The sequence below is a fragment of the Halichoeres trimaculatus genome, unplaced genomic scaffold, assembly GCF_033239565.1.
Source record: "Halichoeres trimaculatus isolate MK-OKI-2021-1 unplaced genomic scaffold, fHalTri1.1 fHalTri1_scaffold_4, whole genome shotgun sequence".
NCBI lineage: Eukaryota > Metazoa > Chordata > Actinopteri > Labriformes > Labridae > Halichoeres > Halichoeres trimaculatus.
This window is the reverse complement of record NW_027437182.1, coordinates 6,789,865-6,814,841: the sequence shown is the minus strand read 5'-3', so window position 1 is coordinate 6,814,841 and position 24,977 is coordinate 6,789,865. Positions and strand designations below refer to the sequence as shown.

Genomic DNA, 24,977 nt, shown 5'->3' with positions numbered 1-24,977 from the left:
CTATAGCATGTCTCTAAACCACTGTGGGAATGTTGAAGGGTTATACTTTTTTCATCTTAACATTTTTTTCTTCTGGCTACAAGAGTAGAAAAAGACCGACTGATTTACTTTATAAACTTTTAAAATATTCAAGAAATGTCTCATCATCCAACAACATTAACATTAGATAACCATTCAAAATGTTTTGTTAATAGGATCAGCTTAGATTTTGTTGTTGTTATTGTTGATGCTTTTCTTGAGTTTGAAGTTCATTTTTAAGGGAAAAGAACAGACCCAAAAGCACAAAAGGATAAACCAAAGGATAAGGGCCACTAAAGAAAAAAAACAAACAAACAAAAAAATAAATATATCCAATTTTTTTGTAACAATTACTTTTCTGGGGAAAAAAACAAACAAAAAACATCAGAATTCTGACTTATTTTTTTTCTTATTTTGAATTCTGACCTTTTACTCGGAATACTGAGGGGGAAAAAAAAATTCTGAGATTAAAAGTCTAAATTCTGGCTTTAATCTCGAAATTCTAATTTTGTCTCAGAATATTGAGATTAAAGTCAGATTTCTGAGATTAATGTCAGATTTCTTACTTTTTTTACTCAGAATTCTGATATCAAAGGCAATCAAAGAATTCTGAGGGAAAAAAGTCAGATTTCTGGCTTTACGCTCTGAAATAATAGCAACAAAAACATTTGGAAATATTCTCTTTTTCTTTCAGTGGCCCTAATCCTCTTCCCTACAAAAGTCAAATCTATGACAATATTTTTTTCACTCAGTTTGCAGATAGAGCTGATATTTCCTATGACAATAATAATAATAATAATAATAATAATTTCATCTGAGCACTGATGCACATTCTTTTGGCTTTAGCAACAATGCAAACATGAACTGTAATGACTCCCACTGTCCAGCAGATGGTGGTATTGTACTATATGAGGAATTCTTACAACAGGCGGAAGTGAAGACAATGCTACATCTTAATGATGAACATTAACCTAAGCATCAATGAAAACACAACACTAGCATGTAACTCAACCTTAACCCCATATGTAACCCCAACCATAAACCAACACAATTCTTATTTTTTCCTCATATGATAGTTAACTTACCTTTCTTTTACCTTATTGATTCTTATACTTTAAGTTTTCCCTTTGACTTGCTTTGCGAGAGTATCTGAGTTGTCAGAAAAAATATTTGTAGAAACAATACTCACTGATCAGAACGGTATTTTTTTTTTTTATTTTTTTTTTGAACATAAGCCAGGAGAGAAAAACTGAAACCAGTCCAAAAGTAATGACAAACATGACATATGATTGCAAAAAGATGCAAGTTGACACTTGTAAGCAATAGCAAACAAAAAAAAAAAAAAGAAAAAGAAAAAGAAAAAATGTCTTTAATAATATAACATTTTTTTTTCTACATAGGGATAAAAAAAAACTTTATTTGAATGATTTAATAGATGAGAGTGGATAAAATAATAATTCTAATAATTTTATTTTGTGTAAACGGATGGATGTGTAAAACACATACTCTCAAAATGAATGAGTGATTTGTTGAGGCATTGGCTGGGTTGTTTCCACCCAAGTAAACACACACACACACAGCACAGCACAGCACACAATGTTATGCTTACACACATTCATTTGCATATCAGGGAATTTTAAATTTCCCTGTACTCACCCACCAAAGAATTCCCACACAGTGTGGAAAGCACAGGAGAGAATAATGAGTATAAATGATGTTGTTCTCTTCTCATCCGCTGCTTCTGAAAGCAGGGGATTGTGGGAATGGAGGTTTTATTGGCAGTTTGCATACCAGAGTTTTGCTGCTTCTGCGTCTGAACACCTTCACCTGTCCCATCAGGTGAAACTTTAATTAAATTTATCTCTCATCTTCTGTGCAAAAGCTGGTGATATTTGTTTTGGTGTTTCTGTGTAATTGCTCCTGAGATACGTTTATGTTTCATTTGATGAGTGTCTACATCATTAAGGATGGGAGGAAGCCTATCATAGGGGGAGGAGGGTGACTGTTACATTAGAGGTATTATCCGTATGGATGGCTTCAAACTCAGCTCCTCTGGGCTCCTGTACCGGGCAATTACACTGATACACAGTTTTCTGGTTTGTTTAGGTGCAATAATACTGAGAGGGTGCTTTTCGGTCAAAAATAGGAGCCTGTACTTTGCAGGATAACTGCACATAGTGGGAAAAAAGTATTGAACACACCATGGAAAGGCTGTATACTTTGGCAAGGAAATGCACCACACCACCTGAAATCTGTCAGTAATTATTACTTGAACTTCCAATTAGTGCAAACCAACATCAGCTGGGCTAGAGCAAATTGATGATCCTATAAAAAGGTCGTTTTTTCACCAAGCAGTTAAATATGACACACCTCATCATGGCTAAAGGCAAAGAGCTCTCTGAAGACATTCACAACCTGATTGTTGCTCAGCATCAGAATGGAACTGGTTACAGACTTATATCAAAGCACCTGAATATTCCAGTCAGCACCGTTGGGGCCATTATTCACAAGTGGAAGAAGCACCACCTTACCATCAACAGGCCACGCACAGGAGTTCCTTGAAGATTTCTGACCAGGGAGTCAGAAAGATAGTCAGAAGAGTACTCAACGAGCCAAAGACCACCCTGAAAGTGCTCCAGAAAGACTTGGAGGCAGCAGGTACAATTGTTACAGAGAAAACAATAGGCAATGCACTCCACCACCATAGCCTCTATGGACGCTCAGCCCACAAGACTCCATTCCTCAAGAAAAGGCATGTTGAAGCTGGTTTAAAACTTGCTTAACAGCATCTTGACAAGCCTGTAGAATACTGGGAGAATGTTGTCTGGTCAGATGAGACTAAAATTGAACTTTTGGGCTGTCATACTACAGACCATGTTTGGAGGAGAAATGGCACTGCACATCACCCAAAAAACACTACACCAACAGTGAAGTTTGGAGGTGGAAGCATCATGGCATGGGGTTGTTTCTCATCTCATGGTGTTGGTAAACTTCATATAACTGACGGAGCAATGAATGGAGCCATGTATGGGGAAATTCTTGATCTGAATCTGCTGCCATCCACCAGGATGATGAAGATGAGACGTGGCTGGACCTTCCAGCAGGACAACGATCCAAAGCACACGGCAAAGTTGACTCTCAGATGGTTTCAAAAAAAGAAAATCAATCTGTTAGAATGGCCTAGTCAATCACCTGACTTCAATCCAATTGAACATTTGTGGAAAGAACTAAAGAAAAGGGTTCACCAGAGGGCACCAAAGAATATTCCAGATTTAAAGACAATCTGTGCAGAGGAATGGGACAAAATCACACCTGAGCAGTGTGGGCCATTAGTTCAAACATACAAGAAGCTTCTGGAAGCTGTCATTGCAAACAAAGGCTTCTCCACTAAGTATTAGATGAGTCTCAGTTAGCGTGTTCAATACTTTTTCCCTGTGTTATCGTACGTAATTCCACATAATCATTATTTATGGACTTGAATGTTGTGATTTTCTTAAATAAATATATAAATAAATAAATGTGATGAGAAAAAAGTTGACGCGTTCAGTACTTATTTTCCCCACTGTATGCACAGAAAGGTGATAGAGGAAAAAAAAGAAGAGAAAACAGAGAAAGATATACACACTCTACACCACACACATATACATATAAGTGCTCCTAATCTGCATTGCAGATGTTTTTGTGGCCTCTCCGTCTGCCAGCAGCAGGATGATGAGCCGTCCTCGTTAGCATGGAGACTTTTAGCTGTAATTATCTGGTAATGGCACTTGGCCCATCAGCTCCTCCTCTGGTGTGTCCCTGTGCGAGCACACATACCTCACACACACACACAGACACATACACAGACAGTCATTCTGGCAGACAGACAGATACAAACACAGACAGACATGCAGACACAAACAGACACACACACAATTGGACTGAAATCCATGCGTGGAAACAAGCACAAACGTAGGCAGGCATGCAGACATTGATGGTTTAACAGAAATCCATGAGTTTGAGCAAATATACACAAAGAAAAAGCAAAGACAGGCAAATAAACACACACAGTGTGTCACATCACTGCTCATCTGTCTGATCCTGTGTCTAATCTGTTCAATTAATTACCCAAGAGATAAGAGGAGCCTTCATACATGAGGTAGAGGAAGGAGGATGGCAGAAAGAGTGTGGTGACCATCCTTCGCTTCATTCTTAAACACTGGATTTCAATGAAAAATTAACCACCCTGGCTCCTCTCACAAAGTCAAAAACTCCTTATCTCTGCAACAAAAAGGTGCCACATTTGAAAATGGCACAATGGGAGGAGCAGAAGTGCTGATTGATATAAAGTGAAATGGACCAAGAAAGGATAGAGAGAAAGAAAAGGAGGGAGGAAGGAGTTGACGCAACCGGAGTAAAAGTGCGGATGGAGACTGAGTTTTAATTTGCTTTTAACAATCACATTTTATTGCAATGCTTGTGAAACACTTCAGTCGTTCATTGTGTGGAAGTATCAGCACACAGGAGCGCCATAAACCTGCGTCCCTTTAGTAAAGCTCTCTGAGGCAACACAAGGAAAGAGAGGAGAGTAATGAGACAAAGGGAGGAGTAATAAAATGAAAAAAGAGGAAACTGAAGAATTAAATCCTGAAGTACAGACTCTGCATTATGTTGTTTGGTTTACAGAAAGTCTGTGTCCTACAGAAAAAAAACAAAACAAAAACAAAAAACAAACAAACAAACAAACAAACAAACAAACAAAAAAAACAAGTGAATTTATCTTGGATATATCAGCAGAGCAGATTAGTCACCAGGTTCAGTCTAGTGCAGTTTGGGCCTTTAGCCAGCAGGGGCAGCAGAGTATAACTCTACCATAGCATGTATATACTGCATAAAACTGACATCTTATCAAGTGTTTTTTTTTTCTTATTTTAAGAAAATATAGTGTTGTTAAACTTGATTTGAGCCACATTTATCTGGCTAGTCCAGAGAAACATCTTATCTGAAGTTATCTAAAGACAAAAATGAGGTCTAAATTGCTTGTAACAAGTAAAAGTTGCACAATATTTTTTTTAACTAAAATAACTTCCTTATTCAAGTAACTTTTTACATATTAAGTCTAAAAAGAAATTTTCTACTGAAAATAAGACAAAATCACTTGATACAGTTGCAGTCTTTTGCAGTGTATGCACTTACAAGCTTCTTTTTCATTTTCACCTGATCAACTGCTCGTTAACACAAATATCCAATGAGTCAGGCAGCAACTCTATGCTTTAGGCATGAAGACACAGGCCATGTCTACACGTAGCCGGGTATTTAGGAAAACGTATAGATTTTTATGTGTTTATGCCTGTCGTCCACACGAAACCGCAGTTTTACGTCACCAAAAACGATGTTTTCTAAAAACTCCGGCCAAAGTGAAGATTTTGGAAAACTCCGGTTTCACGGTTTTGTGTAGACGCCAGTAAACAGAGTTTTCAGTTGTTAAACGTCAACGCTGAATGATGGGGGCTCATTCTGGTTGGCTGACACGGGTTTTACGTCTGGAAAAAACTGCCCATTAAGGGTCTGGCATGCCTGGAGCTGCTCTCACTAGTGGATTTACCCACTGCATGCAGACGGAAATATTTTTAAAAACGAACGAGGGGGGGATATTCATTTTTGAAATACCCGGCTACGTGTGGACATAGCCCCAGAGAGGAAGAGCTGCTGAAGTCATAACTGAGCATCAGAATGGAGAACAAATGTGGTTCAAGGGACTTTGAATGTGGCATTGTTGTTGGTCTGAGTATCTAACAAACTGATTGACTGGGGATATAGAAGGTAATGACATCAACTCACATATCTACTTGTTACAACCAAACTTTGCAGAAGACTGTCTCCAATGGGCTACAGCAGAAGACCACACCAGGTAACCCTCCTGTCAGTTAATAACAGAAAACTAAAGCTACAATTCACATGGGCTAACCAAAACTGGACAGTAAAAGATTAAACACTGCAAAAGACGAAATCTTATCAAGTGTTTCTGTCTTGTTTTCACCAGAAAGTGCCTTTTTAGACTTTATATGAGCCATACTCACCTGTCTAGTCCAGAAAAATGTCTTGTGTCAAATTATTTAAAGACAAAATGATGTTTGCATTGCTTGAAACAAGTTTAAAAAAATCTGCCAATGGAACCAGAGAAAGGTTACTTTTATAGAGACATTATTCTTGTTTCAAGCAAATTTAGAGCAAATTTTTTCTTGTCCCATTGAAAGATTTTTTTTACTTGTAACAAGCAATTCAGACCTAATTTTGTCTTTAAATAACTTGAAACAAGAAATACTTCTGGACTTATCAGTTAAATGTGGCTCATGTCAAGTGTAATAAGACAAGTTTTACTTAAAATAAGGCAAAATATTCTTGTAAGATTTCGTTTTTTTTTGCTGTGAAAAAAATGTTGCATGATGTGATGAGTCACTTTATCAGCTGAAACATTCAGGTGGTAGGTTCAGAGAGAAACAACATGAAAAAGGAAACAACATCAACACTTCTTGCTGCTAGTGCTGCTGGTGTAATGGTGTGGGGGATATTTCCTTGGCTCACTTTGGGCCCCTTAGTACCAACTGAGCATGGTTTAAAGTCCACAGCCTACCTGAGTATTGTTGCTGACCATGTCCATCCCTTTATGAGCACAGTGTACCCATCTTCTGATGGCTACTTCCAGCAGGATAACGCTCCATGTCATAAAGCTGGAATCATCTCAGACTGGTTTCTTCAACATGACAATGAGTTCCCTGTACTCAAATGTCCTCCACAGTCCCCAGATCTCAATCCAATAGAGCACCTTTGGGATGTGGTGGAACGGGAGATTCTCATCATGGATGTTCGACCGACAAATCTGCAGCAACTGTGTGATGCTATCATGTCAATATGGACCAAACTCTCTCAGGAACCAATGCCTTCAATACATAAGAAAATGAGCATAGAAAAGTTTTTATAATTTTTTTTGGCCATGAAAATCTATGAAAATACATTACATGCAGCCCTTCAATCTAAATATGTCACAAAATAAAGCGAATAATTATTCATACCAGACCTGCTCTGTCTACACAAGAAAGAATGTCGATCATAATTAGTCTCATTCAAAGTCATTAACATAACTAACAGCCCTGGTTTTAATATACTGAGCACATTCCAGGCATCATCAGCATTAATTAGATTCCTATAACAGAGTTTAACCCCAATACACATTCATTTGACCCTTTCTGGATCCAACTGAAAAGTGCACCTCAAATTATGCCTCATTTTCACAGATCTGTCTCCGTAGGTGGAGGAGGTGAGCACATCGAGGTCATCCCTGTTTTATTCCAAAATGATTTTCTTTAGTGCAGTTGTCAAACCAGGCTCCAAAAATATTCTGTTCATTTTTAAGTGACAGGTGGAGAGAGGAGATTTTCTGCACTCAGCCACCTGGATGCCCCACTAACTCTGAATGTTAACTAATGGAGTCCGACATGAGCTCCATTTAGCACAGGGGGAGGGAGACCGTGAGCGTGTGGGTATGTGAGAGTTTTCCTCTCTTTTTTTAGACTGAGAGAGGAAAAGGGATGGTAATTACCTTCACATGCTAAATTTGTGCCCTATGGTAAGTTTAAGGGGTCAAAAACTTAAAAATAACATTGTTACAAGCAGCAAAAGTAAGAAATACCAACACAGGTCTTCTCAGTCACAGAGCATACAGTGGAGCAAAAAAGTATAGTCAGCCCCTGATTTTGCAAGTTCTCCTGTTTAGAAAGATAATAGAGGTCTGTAATTTTTTTTAGTTCCCTGTGGGCTCAAAATGATCAGGAGAACTTTGAGCAAAAATCCCAGAACTACACAAAGGAGGCCTGATGAATGACCTGCAGAGAGCTGGGACCAAAGTAATACACTGCACCAAGGCGTGTCCCCCTGTTTGAGTCAGTCCATGTCCAGGCCCAACTGAAGTTTGTCAGAGAACATATGGATGATCCAGAAGAGGATCCAAAGAATATCATGTGGTTAGATAAAACCAAAATAGAACTTTTTGGTAAAAACTCAACTTGTCATGTTTGAGTAAGAAGAATGCTGAGTTGCATCTGAAGAACACTATACCTGCTGTGAAGCCGGGGGGTGAAAACCTCATGCATTGGAGTTGTTTTTCTGCGAAGGGGACAGGACGACTGATCCGTGTTAAGTGAAGAATCAGCAAGGCAATGTATGGTGAGGTTTGAAGCCATAACCTCCTTCCATTAGTGAGAGCATTAAAATTGGAGTGTGGCTGTCTCTTCTAGCATGATGTTGATAGTTTTCTTCTAGTTCTTAATACTCTTCTGTTAGTTTTCTTTTTTTCTTTCTTTTTTTTTTTTTTAACTTTTCTCGGTTTTTTTACTTGTCTGATTTCTTTCTTTTTTACTTTTCTGTTTTTTTTTACTTTTCTGATTTTTTTTCTTTTTTACTTTCCAGTTTGTTTTAAATCTTTTGATTATTTTTCTTCTTTACTTTCCAGTTTTCTTATAATTTTCTAATATTTTTTCACTTTTCTATTTTTTTGCTTTTTTTCTGATTTTTTTTTTTACTTTTATGACTTTTTTTTTACTTTTATTACTTTTTTTTTATTCTCTAGCTTTTGTTTTAACTTTTCTGATTTTTTTAAATAATTTTTTCCTTTGATTTTACTTTCCTTTTTTTAACTTTTCTGTTGTTTTTTATTTACAGTTCTAATTTTTTTCTTTTGTACTATTCTAGTTTTTTTCACTCTCTGATTTTGTTACTTTTCTTTTTCTTATTTCTTTTCTCTTTTTCTCTTTTAACTTTTGTAGTTTTCTTTTTCTTTTCTATTTTTTTTACTTTTCTAAATTTTTCTGTATTTTTTCATTCATTTCTCTTCTGTTGTTTTTTTTTTACTTTCTCGTTTTTTTTGTACTTGTTTTTTTTACTTTTCAGATTTTTTTTACTTTTATAGGTTTTTGTTTTACCTTCTGATTTTGTTATTTTTCTACGTTTTTCCTTTTGTGTTTTTTTTCGCTTTTTTATTTTCCGGTTTTTACTTTTTTTTTCTTTTCTGATTTTTTTTTCTTTTTTTTAAATGGAGGAGGGATCAGGCTTTCATGGATTTGTTTGTTTTGGAGTTCAGTTCTAGAGATCATCTTTTCATACCTACAATACTGACCCCTCAAAACACCATCACCCTCTGATCCACCACAAATCTGCCACCTATCACAAATCTTCAATAAAAACCATCCAGCACCCCTTACTTCTGTGATGCTCGCAGTGATGACAACTTGAGGTTGTGGCAGGGTTGAATCTTCAATGAAGAGCAGCAGCCACCCTGGAACAATGGTCAGGCCAGAGAGCGCCCACATCCTCTGCCAGCTCTCCAGCTCAGCTCATCCATCAAAACCCCAGTGAGCTGTCACTCCTTTCAACCCTCCAGGGACAAAAGACATCTCCTGTCTTCTGATACTTTTTTCTTTTCTTACACTGTCAGCCTGTTTTACCCTCACTCTGTGGTCTCAGTTCCTCTTATTTTTCTTCACTGGTGACACAAAAGCTACAAACCAGGAGGGTGCTGTTGACATTTTTATCCGTCATCCCTGTGACATGACTGACTTTTGGGTCTCTGTTATCTGCTGGAGCAGTCAACACCATCATCAACCTCCAATTACTTCATTAAAATGTATCAATCAAAAGTCTGTGAATAGGTTTTGCATGTATCAAGCAAAATACAAATGTGCTTGTTCAGATTAATTTGGCTTCCTTGCTGAAATGATGAGTTTAAATTGAGATACTGGCGCACCAAAATCACCAACAAATTCTCCTTTCCCGACCTGTTTGACCCTTAATTCCTGCCTGGTAAACATGCTATCAAGAAGCGTTCATTCACTTAATGAAAGCATGAAATTTAAAAAGATATAAACACACGTTCTGAGTAAACTCCCTGAAAATAGTTGAAGTATTAACCTGGTTTCATCAGCTAATGATTATGCAGCAGTGTTCAGTGTTTAAACTCCAATTATTCCACTCGCTCTGTTTCCCACTGATAACACTCACCAGTAGAAGTTGTATGGTACCATGATGCATGATGTTTTTTTTCCACTTTTCAAGGGTGTTAAGATAGATGGTGTTGTATGCTCTCCAGATTGCAAATCCTGCTGGAAAAAAAGTTAAAATTCCCTAAAAAAAAACAGACAAGACCATAAACACTTAGTGGGGGCTGGTTTGGGAACTTAGCCACGCAACAGAGCAGCAACTTGTTTACTTTAGTTCTCCAGTATTTCCCAATATTATGTTCAAAAAGCATAAAGATACTCTGGATGTAAATGAAGTTAGGCCTGATTCTGGCTGTGAGATGACCAAATCTTATTTCTACATAAATAAACAGATAAAATGGATTAGCAATAATTTTAAAAAAACTGCAGTTTAAGGGATGAAAAGATGAGATTTCTCCTGATCGTCAAACCTTTGACATCTTCAGACATCACACCCTTCAACACTGTTTTTCTTGGCTGTTTTTTTCAGTCGTCATCTAATTTTTGAGCAACTTTGACAACTGCATCCCCCCATCTTTCCTCCTTGACGTTCCAAAACGTGTCATGTGTTGCTTCTTTTTGTTGTGTTGTCCTCATGATTGCATCCGTCTTTGGAAGATTTGTCTTGTTTCTTTGTTCCAACACTTTATCTCTATGTCTTGGTCTTAGGGATTTGTGTCTTCACCCTTCATCCTGACCTTGAGCAATCATAGACTGTACATAGAGTGGACAGCGAGGCTCCGCCATTTACCATTGTACAGTTTTGAAGCCAAAGTACCCCCGTCACAGGCGCAGCCATTGAAGCAGTTGGGCAGCCAGAGTCTGCACAGAAAAGACTGTGAGGGATTCTGGGAGAATCTGAGCGGAGCAGGGTGACAAAAATAATAATTTTTTTTTTTTTTCAAGAGTCCAATCACTCCTTGACTCTACCTCCCACCTTATTTTACAATCCCAGAAAAAAATACACGAGAACGGCAGCTGTCAACCATCGTTAAATGTGACGTAAAGCCTCGTTTTTAACTTCATATAACTAATGAAAAAGAAACTCTTTTTCTTCCTCTTCTTTTTGCTCCTTTTCATTTATTTCAGATATTTTTTAATTGCATGTATGTATTTTTTCATATAACAACATGCAATAAAATAAAGATCAAATCTAACTAAATGTCCACACATGGACGGATATTTGGGAAACCACATATATTTTTATATGTTTAGGTCTGTCGTCCACACAAAACAGCACTTTTACTTCACTGAAAATTATGTTTTTGATATTTTGGAAAACTCCAGTTTTGTGGTTTTGTGTTGACCCTGGGGAACAGAGTTTTTGGTCTCAAACATCACAGCTGAATGACAAGGCTTTGTCCTGATTGGACGGCACAGATTTTATGTCTGAAAACACTTCCAAAAAATGGTTTGGCATGCTTCAAACCGCACTCACCGACAGATTTGTCTGCCAGACACCAGCCTTGGTTTTGGTTTGGTTGTGCTGAGTTTAGCCTTGGTTTCCTTTACACGTAGCCTTTCACAGCACACCCTCACCACATTACTGCACTGCAAAAAAAAAGAGAAATCTTATCATGTGTTTTTGTCTTATTTTAAGTAAAAACTATCTTATTTGACCTTGATATGAGCATGATGAAACAAGAAAATATGCTCTAAAATTTGCTTGAAAGTAGAATAATGTCCCAATTCGAGTAACTTTTCTCTTGTTCTATTGGCAGTTTTTTTTTTTTTTTCTTGTCACAAGAAATTCAGACCTTGTTTTAGTCTTTAAATAACTGGAAACAAGACATTTTTCTGGACTAGTCAGTTGAATGGTGCTCATATTAAGACTAAGAAGACATTTTTTTTACTGAAAATGAGACAAAAACACTTGAGAAGATTTCAGTTTTTTTTTTTTTGCAGTGTGATCCTGATTCAACCACTAGTTTATGCTTTGCTGATTTTGTCAATAAATTAATTTCTTGAATTAAAGCTGTCATTGTGTCAGCCACCCTTCTAAAATATGCTCTCCAATGATCTGGGCATAACATTGTGTAAAGTCAAAGGTAGAAACCCCCTGAAATGCACAGAATCAAACATCTCACCATTTTGAACATTGGGGCATTCAAAACAAAACTTTGTGAAAAGTGTAGGAGATGAATTGTAATGCATTTGTGTATTTCTTTGATGAAAAAACAAAAGGCTTGAAAAGACAGCACCACGTGTGACACAGAGAGACGAAGGTTGGACAGTTTTTATAAATTTAATATATCAATATATAGAGATATTTATCAACAGGTTGATTTCATAGAAACGTGAGTGAGACCATTTTGGCATACAGTATACAGATAATCCATGTAAGTACAGAAGTTGCTAAGTTTTAATCCCTCCCACCTCCCGGTCACAAACCAACCCGCCGGTTAACACCCCCCGTTCCCCCCTGCTCTCCCTCCCACGGACACGTAACACAGAAAAAAACAGAAAGAGTAAAAGTTTACAGGAGCACAAAACAAGGCACCAATAAATTAAAATGATAACCCCTCTTTTTAAAAAACACACGACAACAAAATCTATTGAACAGAATTAAATACAGTATGAACACTAAAAATCTGCAAGGCTGTTAAAAAGCAAAAAAACAAAACAAAAACAAAAAAAACAAACGGAACAGACAGGAAAGTAAAATAAAAACACTTTGGCAGATTATTAATTTTAGTTACAATCAAGTAGTAAATAAATCCAGTGCTCTTGTGTACAAATAAATTCATATATAGTCTACACTCCTTTTTACCCCAGAGGTTTATGTACATATTTTTTTACAGATACATTTAAAACATTATCAAAAAGTTTTTGCTGTATGAAAAGGTATTTACAAGTCACGATTCAAAACCATTGGACTGTACCATTGGACCCCCCCTCCCCGTTTAATCCCCCCTCCTAAGAACGGTATCTCTTTACACAGTGCAGAAGGCTTCTTGAAAAGTTTTGTGCAACAAACAGCGTAAAAAAATGCCTGTCGTATGGCTGTGGAATGGACAGAGGCCTGAATGGGTTTGGAGATCTCCTTGCTGGCGACGACACATCGCAGACGGAAAGGTCTGCGAAAAACAGGAGCCAAGAGTTCGAACATTTGCCTTGATTCCCTCCGACTTCAATCACTGCTTTAGCAAAATGTCAGAATCCATGACTATGATGTTACTCATCGAATATTGCCTGTGTGTGTCATCATCCCAAACCATACAAAGAATTCCACTCACAGATTTCACAATGTCCCCTCAGCTGTCTTACCCCCACCCCCCTCCTCAACCCTTCATTTTACAATGACTGGTAGAAAAATGTAGGCGACTGAACACTGCCCTTCAAGTAATCAAACATCAAGAAGATCAAATATGAAACCGAGAACAGTCTGGTGAGAGAAAGAGAAAGGGAAACAACAACAACTCACAGACTAACAGCCCAAAAAACACATGATAATAAGAGGAAGCAGTTTCTGAAGGAAAGTCACATGGTCAACAAGTGTTAATGTCCAGGCAGGTCGAGTCAATGAGGGCTTCTTCCACAGTCAAAAACTGCAGCCGGGTCAGGGTTGATGGTGGTCTCAGTTGGGGGGGCTGCTTCTCCTGTTCGCTAGCTCACAATCGGGAGCACTCGGGGTTCATTTTTGGGACTCCAAAAAAACAAGTCCTCCAGTGTTTATGTCCTGCATTCTTCCAGTGTTTGTACATCTGTCTGCCCACAAACTGCTAGCCCTTGCCAAAGAAAAGATGGTGATGATGAAGATGAGGATGAAAAGGCAAGAATATGAGACAGAGCCGTCGCTGTTTAAGCTACAATTCAGTAGTACTACGACTACAGACAGACTTTTTGAAGAGGTGAAGCGGTGGATGTACTAAGTGAAGTTAGAGGAGTCAGTGTTTACTGGTTAAAGCAGCACGGGTCAGATTTGAGTGCAGAGAGGAAGAGAAAGTTGAGTGACAGGAGTGTTAAAAACAAGGAGCACAAATCAGGAAGAGGATAACTACAGCAGACAATAATTACATTAAATTATGAGTATCAAAGCTGTTCGGATTAATGAGCTAATGATGCAGCATTAACCTATAAAACAAACCAGATACAACCCTGTCATCTATGTGTTATAATACCAGAAGCTTTTTTTAGGATGAGGGATTGTTTGGTGACGCTATTGCCAGAGTACTACAGAAAAAGTTATGTATAGGCCTGCTTCCTGACCTGCTGGGTGTCAGTACTGGTAGCATCCCATTTAAGGGTGTGTTTACACAACAATGGTTTTAGGGTGAAACGCAAAAGTTTTGCTGTGTTTAAGCCTCGCATTTACAGTGAAACAGCGTTTCAGTCGACCTAAAATGCAAACATTTGAAAACGGCCTCCAGAGTGGATTTTTTCTGAAATGCTGCCAACACCGATAATGTGTAAACAGCAAGCCGGCGTTTTCAGTGGCAAAGCTGACGTCACACTCCGCTTTGCGCAAGCGCAAACAACTGAACAACAGTCTCAATCTGCTAAATCTGTGTTTTAGGGTTTTCAGATGAAACGTTGTAAACGGGGCCTAAATGATGCAGTATTAAGAATATCATCATCCTATTAAAACAATGGCCTAAGTGACCAAATCCAGTTCATATATTTATTGATCATTTCAATCAAAAAGGCCTTCACAGAGGATGACTGTAAACATGCAGAGAACATTGTTTGTCAATCATGTAACATTAAAGAATAAAGTGACTTAAGTAACTTCTTAAACTGCCCTTTCATTCCATGGAGCAAACTCAAAACAGAAATCATCCTGAGTTAAATGAAACAAGTGTCAGGTAAATCACATTGGTCAGGAGGCTTCTCCAGGTCTTCTTTGCTGGGATTTCTTGAACTTCACCTTTTTCCACCATCCAGTTTTGACAACTTTTTGAAACCTGACCATTAACTGTCCTTTAATTCCAGAAAGCTAACTCAAAATGTAAATAACTCCAACCTTAACTGAACAAACATCAGGTCAGTCAAACGCTGAGTAAGCATACTCATACATCTTTCAGGCCATGAATAGGTAGCTAGCTAGAAGTAGCTAAATTTGTAGTTAAACTGTAACTTGTGAAATTTAGACTAAATTACTACACAACATTATACCCTAGCTTTTATGATAGTGAACCTTATCACTCACCAGTAGAAACTGATTCAAGAATGATGTTTACAGCTTCTTCTGCACTTAAGTTTCTATTTCTTTTTGAAGCAGTGGACAGCATGAAAGCTTGTTAAATTGCCCAAGTCACACATTTTATCCTAAATAATCAAAAATTTGGACTTAGGCTAGAAATAGAAAGGCCTAGGTCACCCTCTTGACATAGGCTATTGTCCTATAGGATATGAAGACAGGACTCTCCAGTTTTGAATGCAGACTAGAGTGTTTTTGTCAAAAAAATGACTTAGGCCATTATCTTAATAGAGTGATGATATCTAAGTTAGATTTTGAAAACTGCCCCTGGAACTGACGGCAAATCTTAGAAACTCTATTCACTTGGAGTTTATGACTGGCACAATGAGCTCATGTTCTGCATTTAAACACTAAACTTCTACTTGAGTGTTAAATAAATTTGTGCAAGATATTGCACATGCAACAATGCAGCAATCACTGGGTTAACACTGAAAGACTTCAAGTATTAAAATAACTAGTACAGGTGTAAACACTCAGTGAGTTATTTTTTTCTTTTTCCTCTGCAGCATCAAAGTGGTCAGCTTCATCTAAATTACAGCAAATTAATGTCTGCAGAGTAAAACTACAACTATACTGTTATTAAAGCATGCATTAGCTTCCACCTGATACCTGAAACATGCATTAAGTATGTCTGAGTTTTCACTCCTGTTTAATGAATAGCTGAGGAACTCCGGGGAGTTTTCCCAACGACCTTCTGTGGAGTCGACTGATTTCAAGGTGGCCCCAAGGATGACTGGCCAATCCGTCTTCACGCTGTAGAAATAATAACTTTTCTACAATGCTACGCTCAGCCACCTCAATAAATAAGCAATTTATTCCCAGCCTCTCAGCATGGAACTCCATTAGACCTGCAGAAAACGTGGACATGAAGGGAACTCCGCGGAGCAGAGGACGGGCTCTGTGTTTGGGATTTCTTTAATCTAAAGTTCACAGACATATCTGACCCGTGGCGTCTTTTTTCAGCACCTTGCATCATCCTTTGATGTAACTTTTTATTGAAAGAATAAAAAATAAAACTCACGCTGATTCAAACAGATGTAAACCACCAAGATGATATTAACAGCTGATGCCAAGTTGTGGCTGTGTCATTATCTCAGCTGAGGAGGTTCTGTTTTTGGGAGAGTTTGTCTGTGTCTGTGAACAACATAACTCAAAAACTAACAAACGGATCTTGATGAAACTTTCAGGGAATGTTCAAAATGAGATAAAAAAGAAGTGATTAAATTTTGGAGGTGATCCGGATCACCGTCTGGATCCAGGATGTTTTTAAAGGATTCTTTATCATTGTGAGATAGGGCCGTTTTTTTCACCATATGTGTATATAACTCCACGATAGATGGTCGGATTGCTTTGCAAAACAAAACAAGACAAAGTCACCATGATTTTGACAGATGTAAAAGTAGGAACCAGATTCTGGCAATATTCTGGATACTAATATCCAGAATATGAAATATAGACTGGTCAGGTAACAAATCTGCTGAAAGGGAGTATAACATTAAAGTAGGACTAAAGGGTTGGTAACAATCACAATATGCTTGGCAGAGGTCTGCGCTCTCTGAGTGCTTTTCTAGTTTTGTACTGTTTCATGCATATCAGTCGCCAAAATTTGCCAAAAAATAGACTGCAAAAACTACCGTACCTGTCCAGGATCACGCTGTGCTGAGTCACAGTTTTACTTTCCCTCATTTATAGCAGGTTAAGATGAAAGGAAAAAGAGGAGAGGAATTTATAACACCTGTCTGGGATGCCAGTTGTCAAATATAAGACATACAAACTCCCACTGTGCATCATAAACTCAGAGGAGGAGGAGGAGGAGGGCTGGAGTCAGAGCACTGCAATACAACATCAGCAGAACTCAAAATAAATGACCCACCATTCATCTTCCAAACACAAACCTGCTCGCCCAAGGTACAGCCTAAATCCTGGCAGTCACTTCCTGCCTACCTTTCTCTTTGTCTTTCCTCATCCCCTGTGGGAAAACCGAGCTTCCACGCTGAGCAAACCTTTCCACGAGACAGAGAGAACTATGAATAATCACCACCATTAATCAACTTGTTTGTTTTTATGCACAAACTGTCTGTATAATGAGATGAAGACGTATGCTGAGCTTGCGTTGGAAGACTGTACTGTTGGCATCCTGTACTTTATATCTGTGCATATTCCAGAGTTAGAAAAAAAACAAACACTTCTGAGTCCAGCGAGGCGGAAATGCAACTTTGTTGTTGTAAAAATGGAAGACCGGTGTTGCACATAAGGCTCGAAGAATTAGAGAAATTCTCCACGCTGCATGAGAGCAAAACCTGACTTTATGAGACCAAGGAAGAACTATTTCTCCAAAAAAACTCTTGTAAAAGCAGAAATATTCACTTGTTCTTTCTGCTTCCAGTAAATCAGCACAACAACACATTTTGAGCAGTTATTGCTGTAGCCAGTGGGCATGAGTTCTGTCTGATTCAGTGGGCTGCAGGCTTGTTTGTAACAAGCTGAGGGTAGATCAGCTCTTTATGCCAGTTTACACGTTTCCTCTCTATCCAGCCTTCAAATCAAATCAGTGCTCAGCTCAAGTCAGCCTCAGCTCATCCTCACGCATCTGCTCAAATATAGCCTGTAACAACAGCGCTGCAAACTCAGCGACAGCAGGAACTCATTCATTTTTACACATCATCTCCTCCAGGAAACACTGTTGAAAAGGGACGACAAAAGGAGGAGGAGGAGGAGGTTTTAGAGGAAGAAACACTCAAGCAGTGCTGCGAGGCTACAGGAATCAATGTTTATAGGACGCTAAAGTCACAGACACTAACATCTATGTTTGACGGCACTTGAAAGTCACCAAACTCACGACTATTTCATCCCCAGAAACACAAACTGAGGGATGTTTTGTGACATTCGGAGCTCCACCTCCTAAATATTCATGACAGTAAACACACACACACACAAAAAAAAGCCAGGAACAAATGTGCGAGTCTGACACCTACCCCACAAAAACAAACAACCCTAAGTTCATTATCAACTGTAGGCATACCTCTGATACCAGGAGAGAGGATTACCCATAATCCTTTGCCTTTTCTGCACTGCTGATTTTTGCCTTGAGGCACTACCCTCTGGTGGCACAAATCCTCCCATTCCCTTCAAAATAAAAAACACACACACATCCTGCATCACTTTTTCACCCCAAAATCACCTCCAAACACGCTGCCAACCCCATCATTCCTCCCTGTCTGCTTTCCCCTTGGCTATATTTAGTGCTGCCTGCCTACATACAATATGTCAAAGGAGCATATGAGAGGCAAGGGTGTGAAAAAGGATAACCCCCCCCTTCCTGTTTTTTAAAGTATGTGTCGTGTCAACTCAGAATGTAAAGGGGACGAGGAAGACACAGAAAGTCCTCTCCTGTCTCTGTTTATCCTTGGGAACAAATCGTTTTTTGTACCGTGAACTCTGAGGGACTTGTGTTTTTTTTCACTGTAAACACACACAAATAAATAAAATGTCACAATATAAGGGATTAAAGATGATGATTCCCAGCTCTTTTCCACCCGTACAGCAGCTACACAGCCTTCTATTTACACCAGGGATGTAACGATACACGTGACTCACGCTACGACTCATGAAGCTGGATTTTTTTTCATCAGTGTAGGTAACTCAGCTATTTTGAGACTTCAGAAGGGGCTGCCCCATGAAAACTGTCACTTTTGATGTCTTAGTTTTGCCTTTCCACTGTCTTATTCCTTGATTATTTCATGTCCTAAATGTGCTTTTATTTTAAAAGGATGCCACAGGTACCCCAACTGGATCTTTGAAGTAGAGACGTACATAGAGTTGCTACACTGCAAAAAATGAAATCTTATCAAGTGTTTTTGTCTTATTTTCAGTAAAAATGTCTTTATAGACTTAATATGAGCCACATCACCTGACCAGTCCAGAAAAATGTGTTTGTTTTTTTTTAAAGTTATTTTAAAACAAAAATGAGGTGCTTGTAACAAGTAAAAACAATCACTTATCCAGTGGGATAAGAGACATGTACTTGTATTAAGACATTATTCTAATCTTGACAAGCACATTTCTCAGATTTTTCTCATTTGTTACCAGCAATTTAGACCTAATTTTTGTCTTTAAATAACTTGAAACAAGACATTTTTTCTGGACTGATCAGGTGAATATGGCTCATATCAAGTCTTAAAATACATTTTTAATAAAAACAAGAGAAAAAAACTTCATAAGATTTCATTTTTTGCAGGGTATTAATATTCACTAGACGTAGTTTTGTAGGCTGTCTACACTGTTTAAGTCAGTGCTTCTCAAAGTGGGGTCTAAGGACCCCCAGGGGTCTGCAAACCATAGCTTGGGGGTTTGTGGAATCATTCAAAAACTTTTGTTTAAGTGTGACATATTGTTGAAAAAGCACATCAATCTCATTTTTCCCCCCCAATACTCTCACCCAATCAACTTATGTGTCATTAGATCAAATCTCATATGATCAAGACATATCTATAACTTTATTGTTATTGCAATAATAGATAAAAACAACTCAAAACACACTTTGGTGCAGTGGTGTGCACAGACTTTTTGAAGGGCAAGGGGAAAAAGAAGAAAAAAGGCAAACACAGTGTACGTTTTTGTCACTCGAGAGGTCAGTTTATCATATTCTAATCACTGAAAAGGGTAGGTAAGTGTGCTTTTTTGCTCCCAAGAGGGCACTTCAATGTGTTTTTGGTAAAATTTCACTTTAGAGGTCCGCAAATTTCATTGCACTTAGGTAATAATAAGACAAAGTTTTTTCTCTGATTTCTTTGAAATTACCCCGAAATTTCATGAGAATTTGGTGAAAACTAGCACATCACTTCTGGCCAGATTCTGTTTTGCAGTGCGCCTTTACTCGCAGTGTCTATCACAATCAGGTGAGGCCAATTTATAACCCCACTCTGGTGAATATCACATCTGAAGCCTTCAGTTGTATCATGTACAACATTATAGGCCTAATCATAAAGGTTTATCATTTTGCATGTGATCTCAGTTATGCATATCAACAAACTGGGTACTAAAGAACTTGGTGGAATTAAACAACAAATAGCTAACTATCAACTGCTTATTGGAAAATTGAGGTAAGTATCAGAGGTAACAATGAAGCTAACTTCTCTTTTCAAGAATTAAGCAGCTATCTATCACCTGCTTCTCTGGAAATAGCAGAAACATTGGGATGTTTCTAAAAACATTTTGTGGTGGGTTGTGATTTAATTTTCACCTTCTTACCTTGCAAATTGGATTCAATTTCAAAGAAAGCTGGAAAAAAAACAGTAAACTACTAATTGCGACTTGCGACAATAAATTCGGACATTATATTAAAGAAGCTATGTGCTAATTTCAAAGAAATAAGAAAACACTTTGTCTAATTATTACCTAAGTGTGGTGAAATTTGCGGACCTCTAAAGTGTTACTGTGTTTTTCAACACTGGAGTCAAGACTTTTTCAAAGTTTACAAAGTGAATTACTTGGAAAGTATAAGAGTAGCCAAACTCTATTGTTGTAAAACACTATATAAATCATTATTACATAGTATCAATATTATGCTTATCATTGTTATGATAATGAGGGGGTCCTTGAAAAATGTCTAACCAGAAAGGGGCCATGGTCTAGAAAAGTTTGAGAACCTCTGGTCTCAACCTGCAGCTTATTTTATTGTAGGAGAGATAATATTCAGAGGCAAACAGTGCCCTCTGCTGCTTAGAAAAGGTATTACAGCTCATTTTTCATCTTATTATGAATCGTACCGTTACATCCCTGACTCAGAATGTGCAATCATTATGAGGTTAGTTTGTACAAAATAAAATTCATCGAGCAGCATTTCACATGTCACTACAGCTACGACGACAGGCAGAGGACAGAGAGGAGCAAAGCAGGGACTACTAACTAACTTATTACTAACTAGCACTAAGAGAAGTAGTCGTGGTAGTAAAGTTGAGAAAAGTAGAAGAGGAAGAGCGGGCAGAAGGTTTACATGTCATCCCTGCTCCTTAAAAACGGGAGGCTTCTCTTTCTCCTCTGCGTTGTACTGGCCTCATTGTAGTGCTGTGGTGAGAGGAGGAGGAGGAGGAGGAGGAGGAGGGGCCAGGATGGGACTGGGAGGAAGGGGAGGTGTGTTGTGGGGGGGTTGCAGGAACGATACATCCCCCCCCTCAGGGATAGCCATCATCCTCCAGACTGAGTGCCACGCGCTGCAAACAGCAGATAAAAAGACTGTTACCACAGAAGGCCGGTGAAGGAGAGACAGAGAAAGAGGAAGAGGAAAAAAAGAAGGAGAGAAGGAGAACAAAGACGGAAATCAGACTAAATTCATTCCTCTGACCTTCCTTTTTCCAACCCCCTTCTTGTTTATTCCCCCTTTCCTGGCTGCTCGTACGCGAGGAATGCAGGATGCTTGCCTACGGCTTTAAATGTCTGGCCCACATAACGCCAGTCTGATTTCTCTGGCTGTCTGAGTTGCCACATTGCCATGAAATAAAGAAGAAGAAGAGGAAGAGGAGAACATGATGAAAGGAAAGAGGAGGTCAGAGAAAGACATGAGTTTAAAAAAATCAAAGACAATAAAAGAGCAGATGTAGATAATACACCTTAAAGACAAGACTGAGGGAGTGGCGCTCCCTTGCTGTAGCCCTTCGCCGATGCCAATTCGACCTTGAATCTTAATATGACTCAGTCGCGCACCTGTTTCATGTGTGAGTGTGAGTGTGTGTGTGTAAGAGTGTGCGTCTCCAGCCTGTCACCATGCCAATGATACCCAGAATTCTTTGCCTCTTTTCCTCTCTGGAGCAACACAAAGAAATCTGTGTTGCTATGCCAACCGATCAAAGCACCAGACCCCCCCTTCACATCCTACCCGCCTCGTTCATAATCCCTTTTGGCCGTCCTTCCCTGCTCGTACTCCAATACCTAAGACAACAAATATATTCAATAAATGTCAGGATGAGTCGCAGAGCTGACACGCTCGGCGTTGGGTTTAAGTGAATTTGAGTTCAGATCACAGCTGGTCGCCTCAGAGTCTGGAGGAGACGCGGCTTCGTGAACTGTAAGTGTTTCCCAGTAAAAGCTTCTGCATCAAAGGGAAACCAACAGGGTGGGTTTATGGTTTCTGCTCTTGAGACTTTAAGTTTAATTTGTGCTCCTTTTTTAACACTCAAACCTTAAATTGACAGAAAAATCATACAAACTTAACGTCATGCTCCTACTTTCTGAGGCTCTTAGTCCCAAAACACTCAGATTATTTGTATTCTAACCAATCTCAAACGTGCTTTTTTTTTATTATTTACTCCGTCGAGACTGAAGTAATTATTTCAGCCTCATTGCTCCTCTGACGTCTGACGAACCCTTATCTCTGCTGGTAGGAGCTATCGCCAAAAAACACCCACTGAATACCGCTCAAAAAAAATGCTACCTCGTCACATTTTGCAACCATTTTCAAAAACTTTCGCCTCAGCTGCTTTTTGTAAACAAAGATGATATGTATCCGTGTAAGGAGGTGTGTCGGGAAATGTGGGAGAGGGCCTCACAAGAAGAAGAAGAATAACAAACACTTCAACAACCAGAGAAACCAACAGGATGTACGAGGAAATGAGTAAATGAGATGGCGGGATGGCGACGAGGATAAAGATGTGTGTTGTGTGATTATGAGCATGGTGGTGGAATAATGTGTGTGTGTGTTTATGATTGGTGTTTTCTGTGGAACTAAACGTGTGAGAACGTGGGCGTGTGCGTGTTTAAGCCTGATCTTTCTCTCCACCAGGCCGACACGTACAACAAACAGGCTTATCCAAACCCCTGCGCATACTCCCTCATCACGTTTCCTTCCTTCCTTTCCTCTCCCCTCACTTCCCGCTGGACAGCATCGGCGCCCCCGAGTACCAGTGAGAGTTGCTGTCTGTGATGCCGCCACCTAGAGGAAGCGCTATGAACGGCTGACTGTGGCTGCCACTCACTGCTGGGTACACGTGCCCGATGGACTCGCTGTGCCGCCCGATGTGGATCTCGTCGTCGTCGTCCTCTGTGGTTTTGCGGTACACGGGGTTGTCGAAGTTCATGCTCTTGGTGTTCTTGCGCCGCCAGTTGCGCCAGACCAGGTAGCCGCCGGTGCAGAGCAATCCGATGACCACTGTGGCAAGGATAGGGACTGCATGTGTTTAACACACACACAACAACAACACACGGCGGGAGCGTTAACACAGCCCAGGGGACACAGAGCGGCGCTTTAAGCACTCACACATACACACACTTCACACACTCTCCTTTATTCACTGAGGGCTTGTTATTCCCTGTCTTTACTTTTCAGGATCATTTAAAATCTTGTTAATTATTTCAGCACACTTTGGTGGAGGAATTTCAGAGAGCACAAAAATGGCGGACACCCACACACTTTGCCTGAAAAGGCGGATGGCTGGGGAATTTTTTTCTTTCTGATGGTTTTAACATTCAAAATTTCATTCTTTAAATAAATCCTCATAAAATATTTGTGATTTCTAAAGTCCCTTCTTAGAAGGGCTGCAAGGTCTTTCTAAGTGATCTTACAAAGTGTCACTTCTAAATATATGCCTGATGGTAATCCTCACTCCAAAATGAGATTATCAGCACCAAAATAGTTTTTTTCTTAAAGCTGTTTCTCAGTTTCCTGGTCGAATCAGACAGTAATGAGTTACAGCCCATAGTCTGTATGACAACACTCTGGCTGATGAAGTTTATCAGAAGGAGAGTTCTGTTTTTCTCAGCTGAAAAGGACTTCTGCACTGCAAAAAACTGAAATCTTATCAAGTGTTTTTGTCTTATTTTAGGTAAAGATTGTCTCTTTTTACTTGATATGGGTCACATTCAACTGGCCAGTCCAGAAAAATGTCGTTGTCTCGAAAATTTGCTCAAAACTAGAAAAATGTCTTAATACGATAAACTTTTCTTTTGTTCCATTGGCAGATTTTTTTTTTTACTTGTTACAAGCAATTCAGACCTCACTTTTGTCTTTGAATAACTTAAAGCCAGACATTTTTCTGGGCTGACCAGTTGAATGTGGCTCATATCAAGTATAGGAACACATTTTTAACTTGAAATGTGACAAAAATACTTCCCTAAAGAAAAAGGCTCTAAGAGCTAGGGATGAGTACCAAATTAGGTAATTTAATAGGTACTGTCTGAATTCTGTCAAAAGTGCCAAGTACAGATTCACGCAGAATCAAAAGGTACCATGTTTAGGTACCTAGATGCATCCTTGTGACTATGAAGGTGTGGAAGAGTCGGTGATTTTCCATGCTGGACATGAACACAGCATTGCAAGTTAATATTCTGAGGAATAAAAATGTTAAATTGGAAGAAAAAAAAGCTTTATTATCAAACAAATAGCTATTTTTCACCACATAAATACAAGAAAAATTGGTACCGTTGAGTACCGGTACCGATTGCCAGGTACTGGGCATCGGTACCGTATCATTTCAAATGTGAAAGGTACCCATCCCTGCTCAGAGCAGAAGAAAGCTTAACTGGAAAGTGAAAGAGCGCCAACTGAAACACAGGCTAATCTGTTTGTGATAACGTTCTTTCCAACCCACAGTCAGCAGTTATTCTGCAGTGGTCTGTTCAAACTTGAGAGTCTATCAATAAAATGAAGAGTGAGGTTACATTAGCTCTGCTTGGTGAGGTTGAAGTTGGTAGATGAGCATAACCAGGATCCACTAGCGTTACACTTTAAAGACACGTCTCATTGCGCGGGGCTGTGA

General features: G+C 38.9%; 1 protein-coding gene across 6 annotated transcripts in view; it reads right to left on the bottom strand.

Moving 5' to 3' along the window:
• Window positions 1–14,764: 14,764 nt before the first annotated feature.
• The window catches only part of lrp8 (low density lipoprotein receptor-related protein 8, apolipoprotein e receptor), a 292,858-nt gene continuing 282,645 nt past the window's right edge, over window positions 14,765–24,977 (bottom strand). For 2 of the 6 annotated variants that reach the window (XM_074667517.1, XM_074667518.1), the window contains exon 18: window positions 14,765–23,389. In XM_074667517.1, coding sequence (XP_074523618.1) covers window positions 23,088–23,389 — 302 coding nt within the window. In that variant the 3' untranslated portion in view covers window positions 14,765–23,087. The remainder of the gene's footprint in view (window positions 23,390–24,977) is intronic. The other 4 variants (XM_074667519.1, XM_074667520.1, XM_074667521.1 and 1 more) reach the window with 3 other exon arrangements.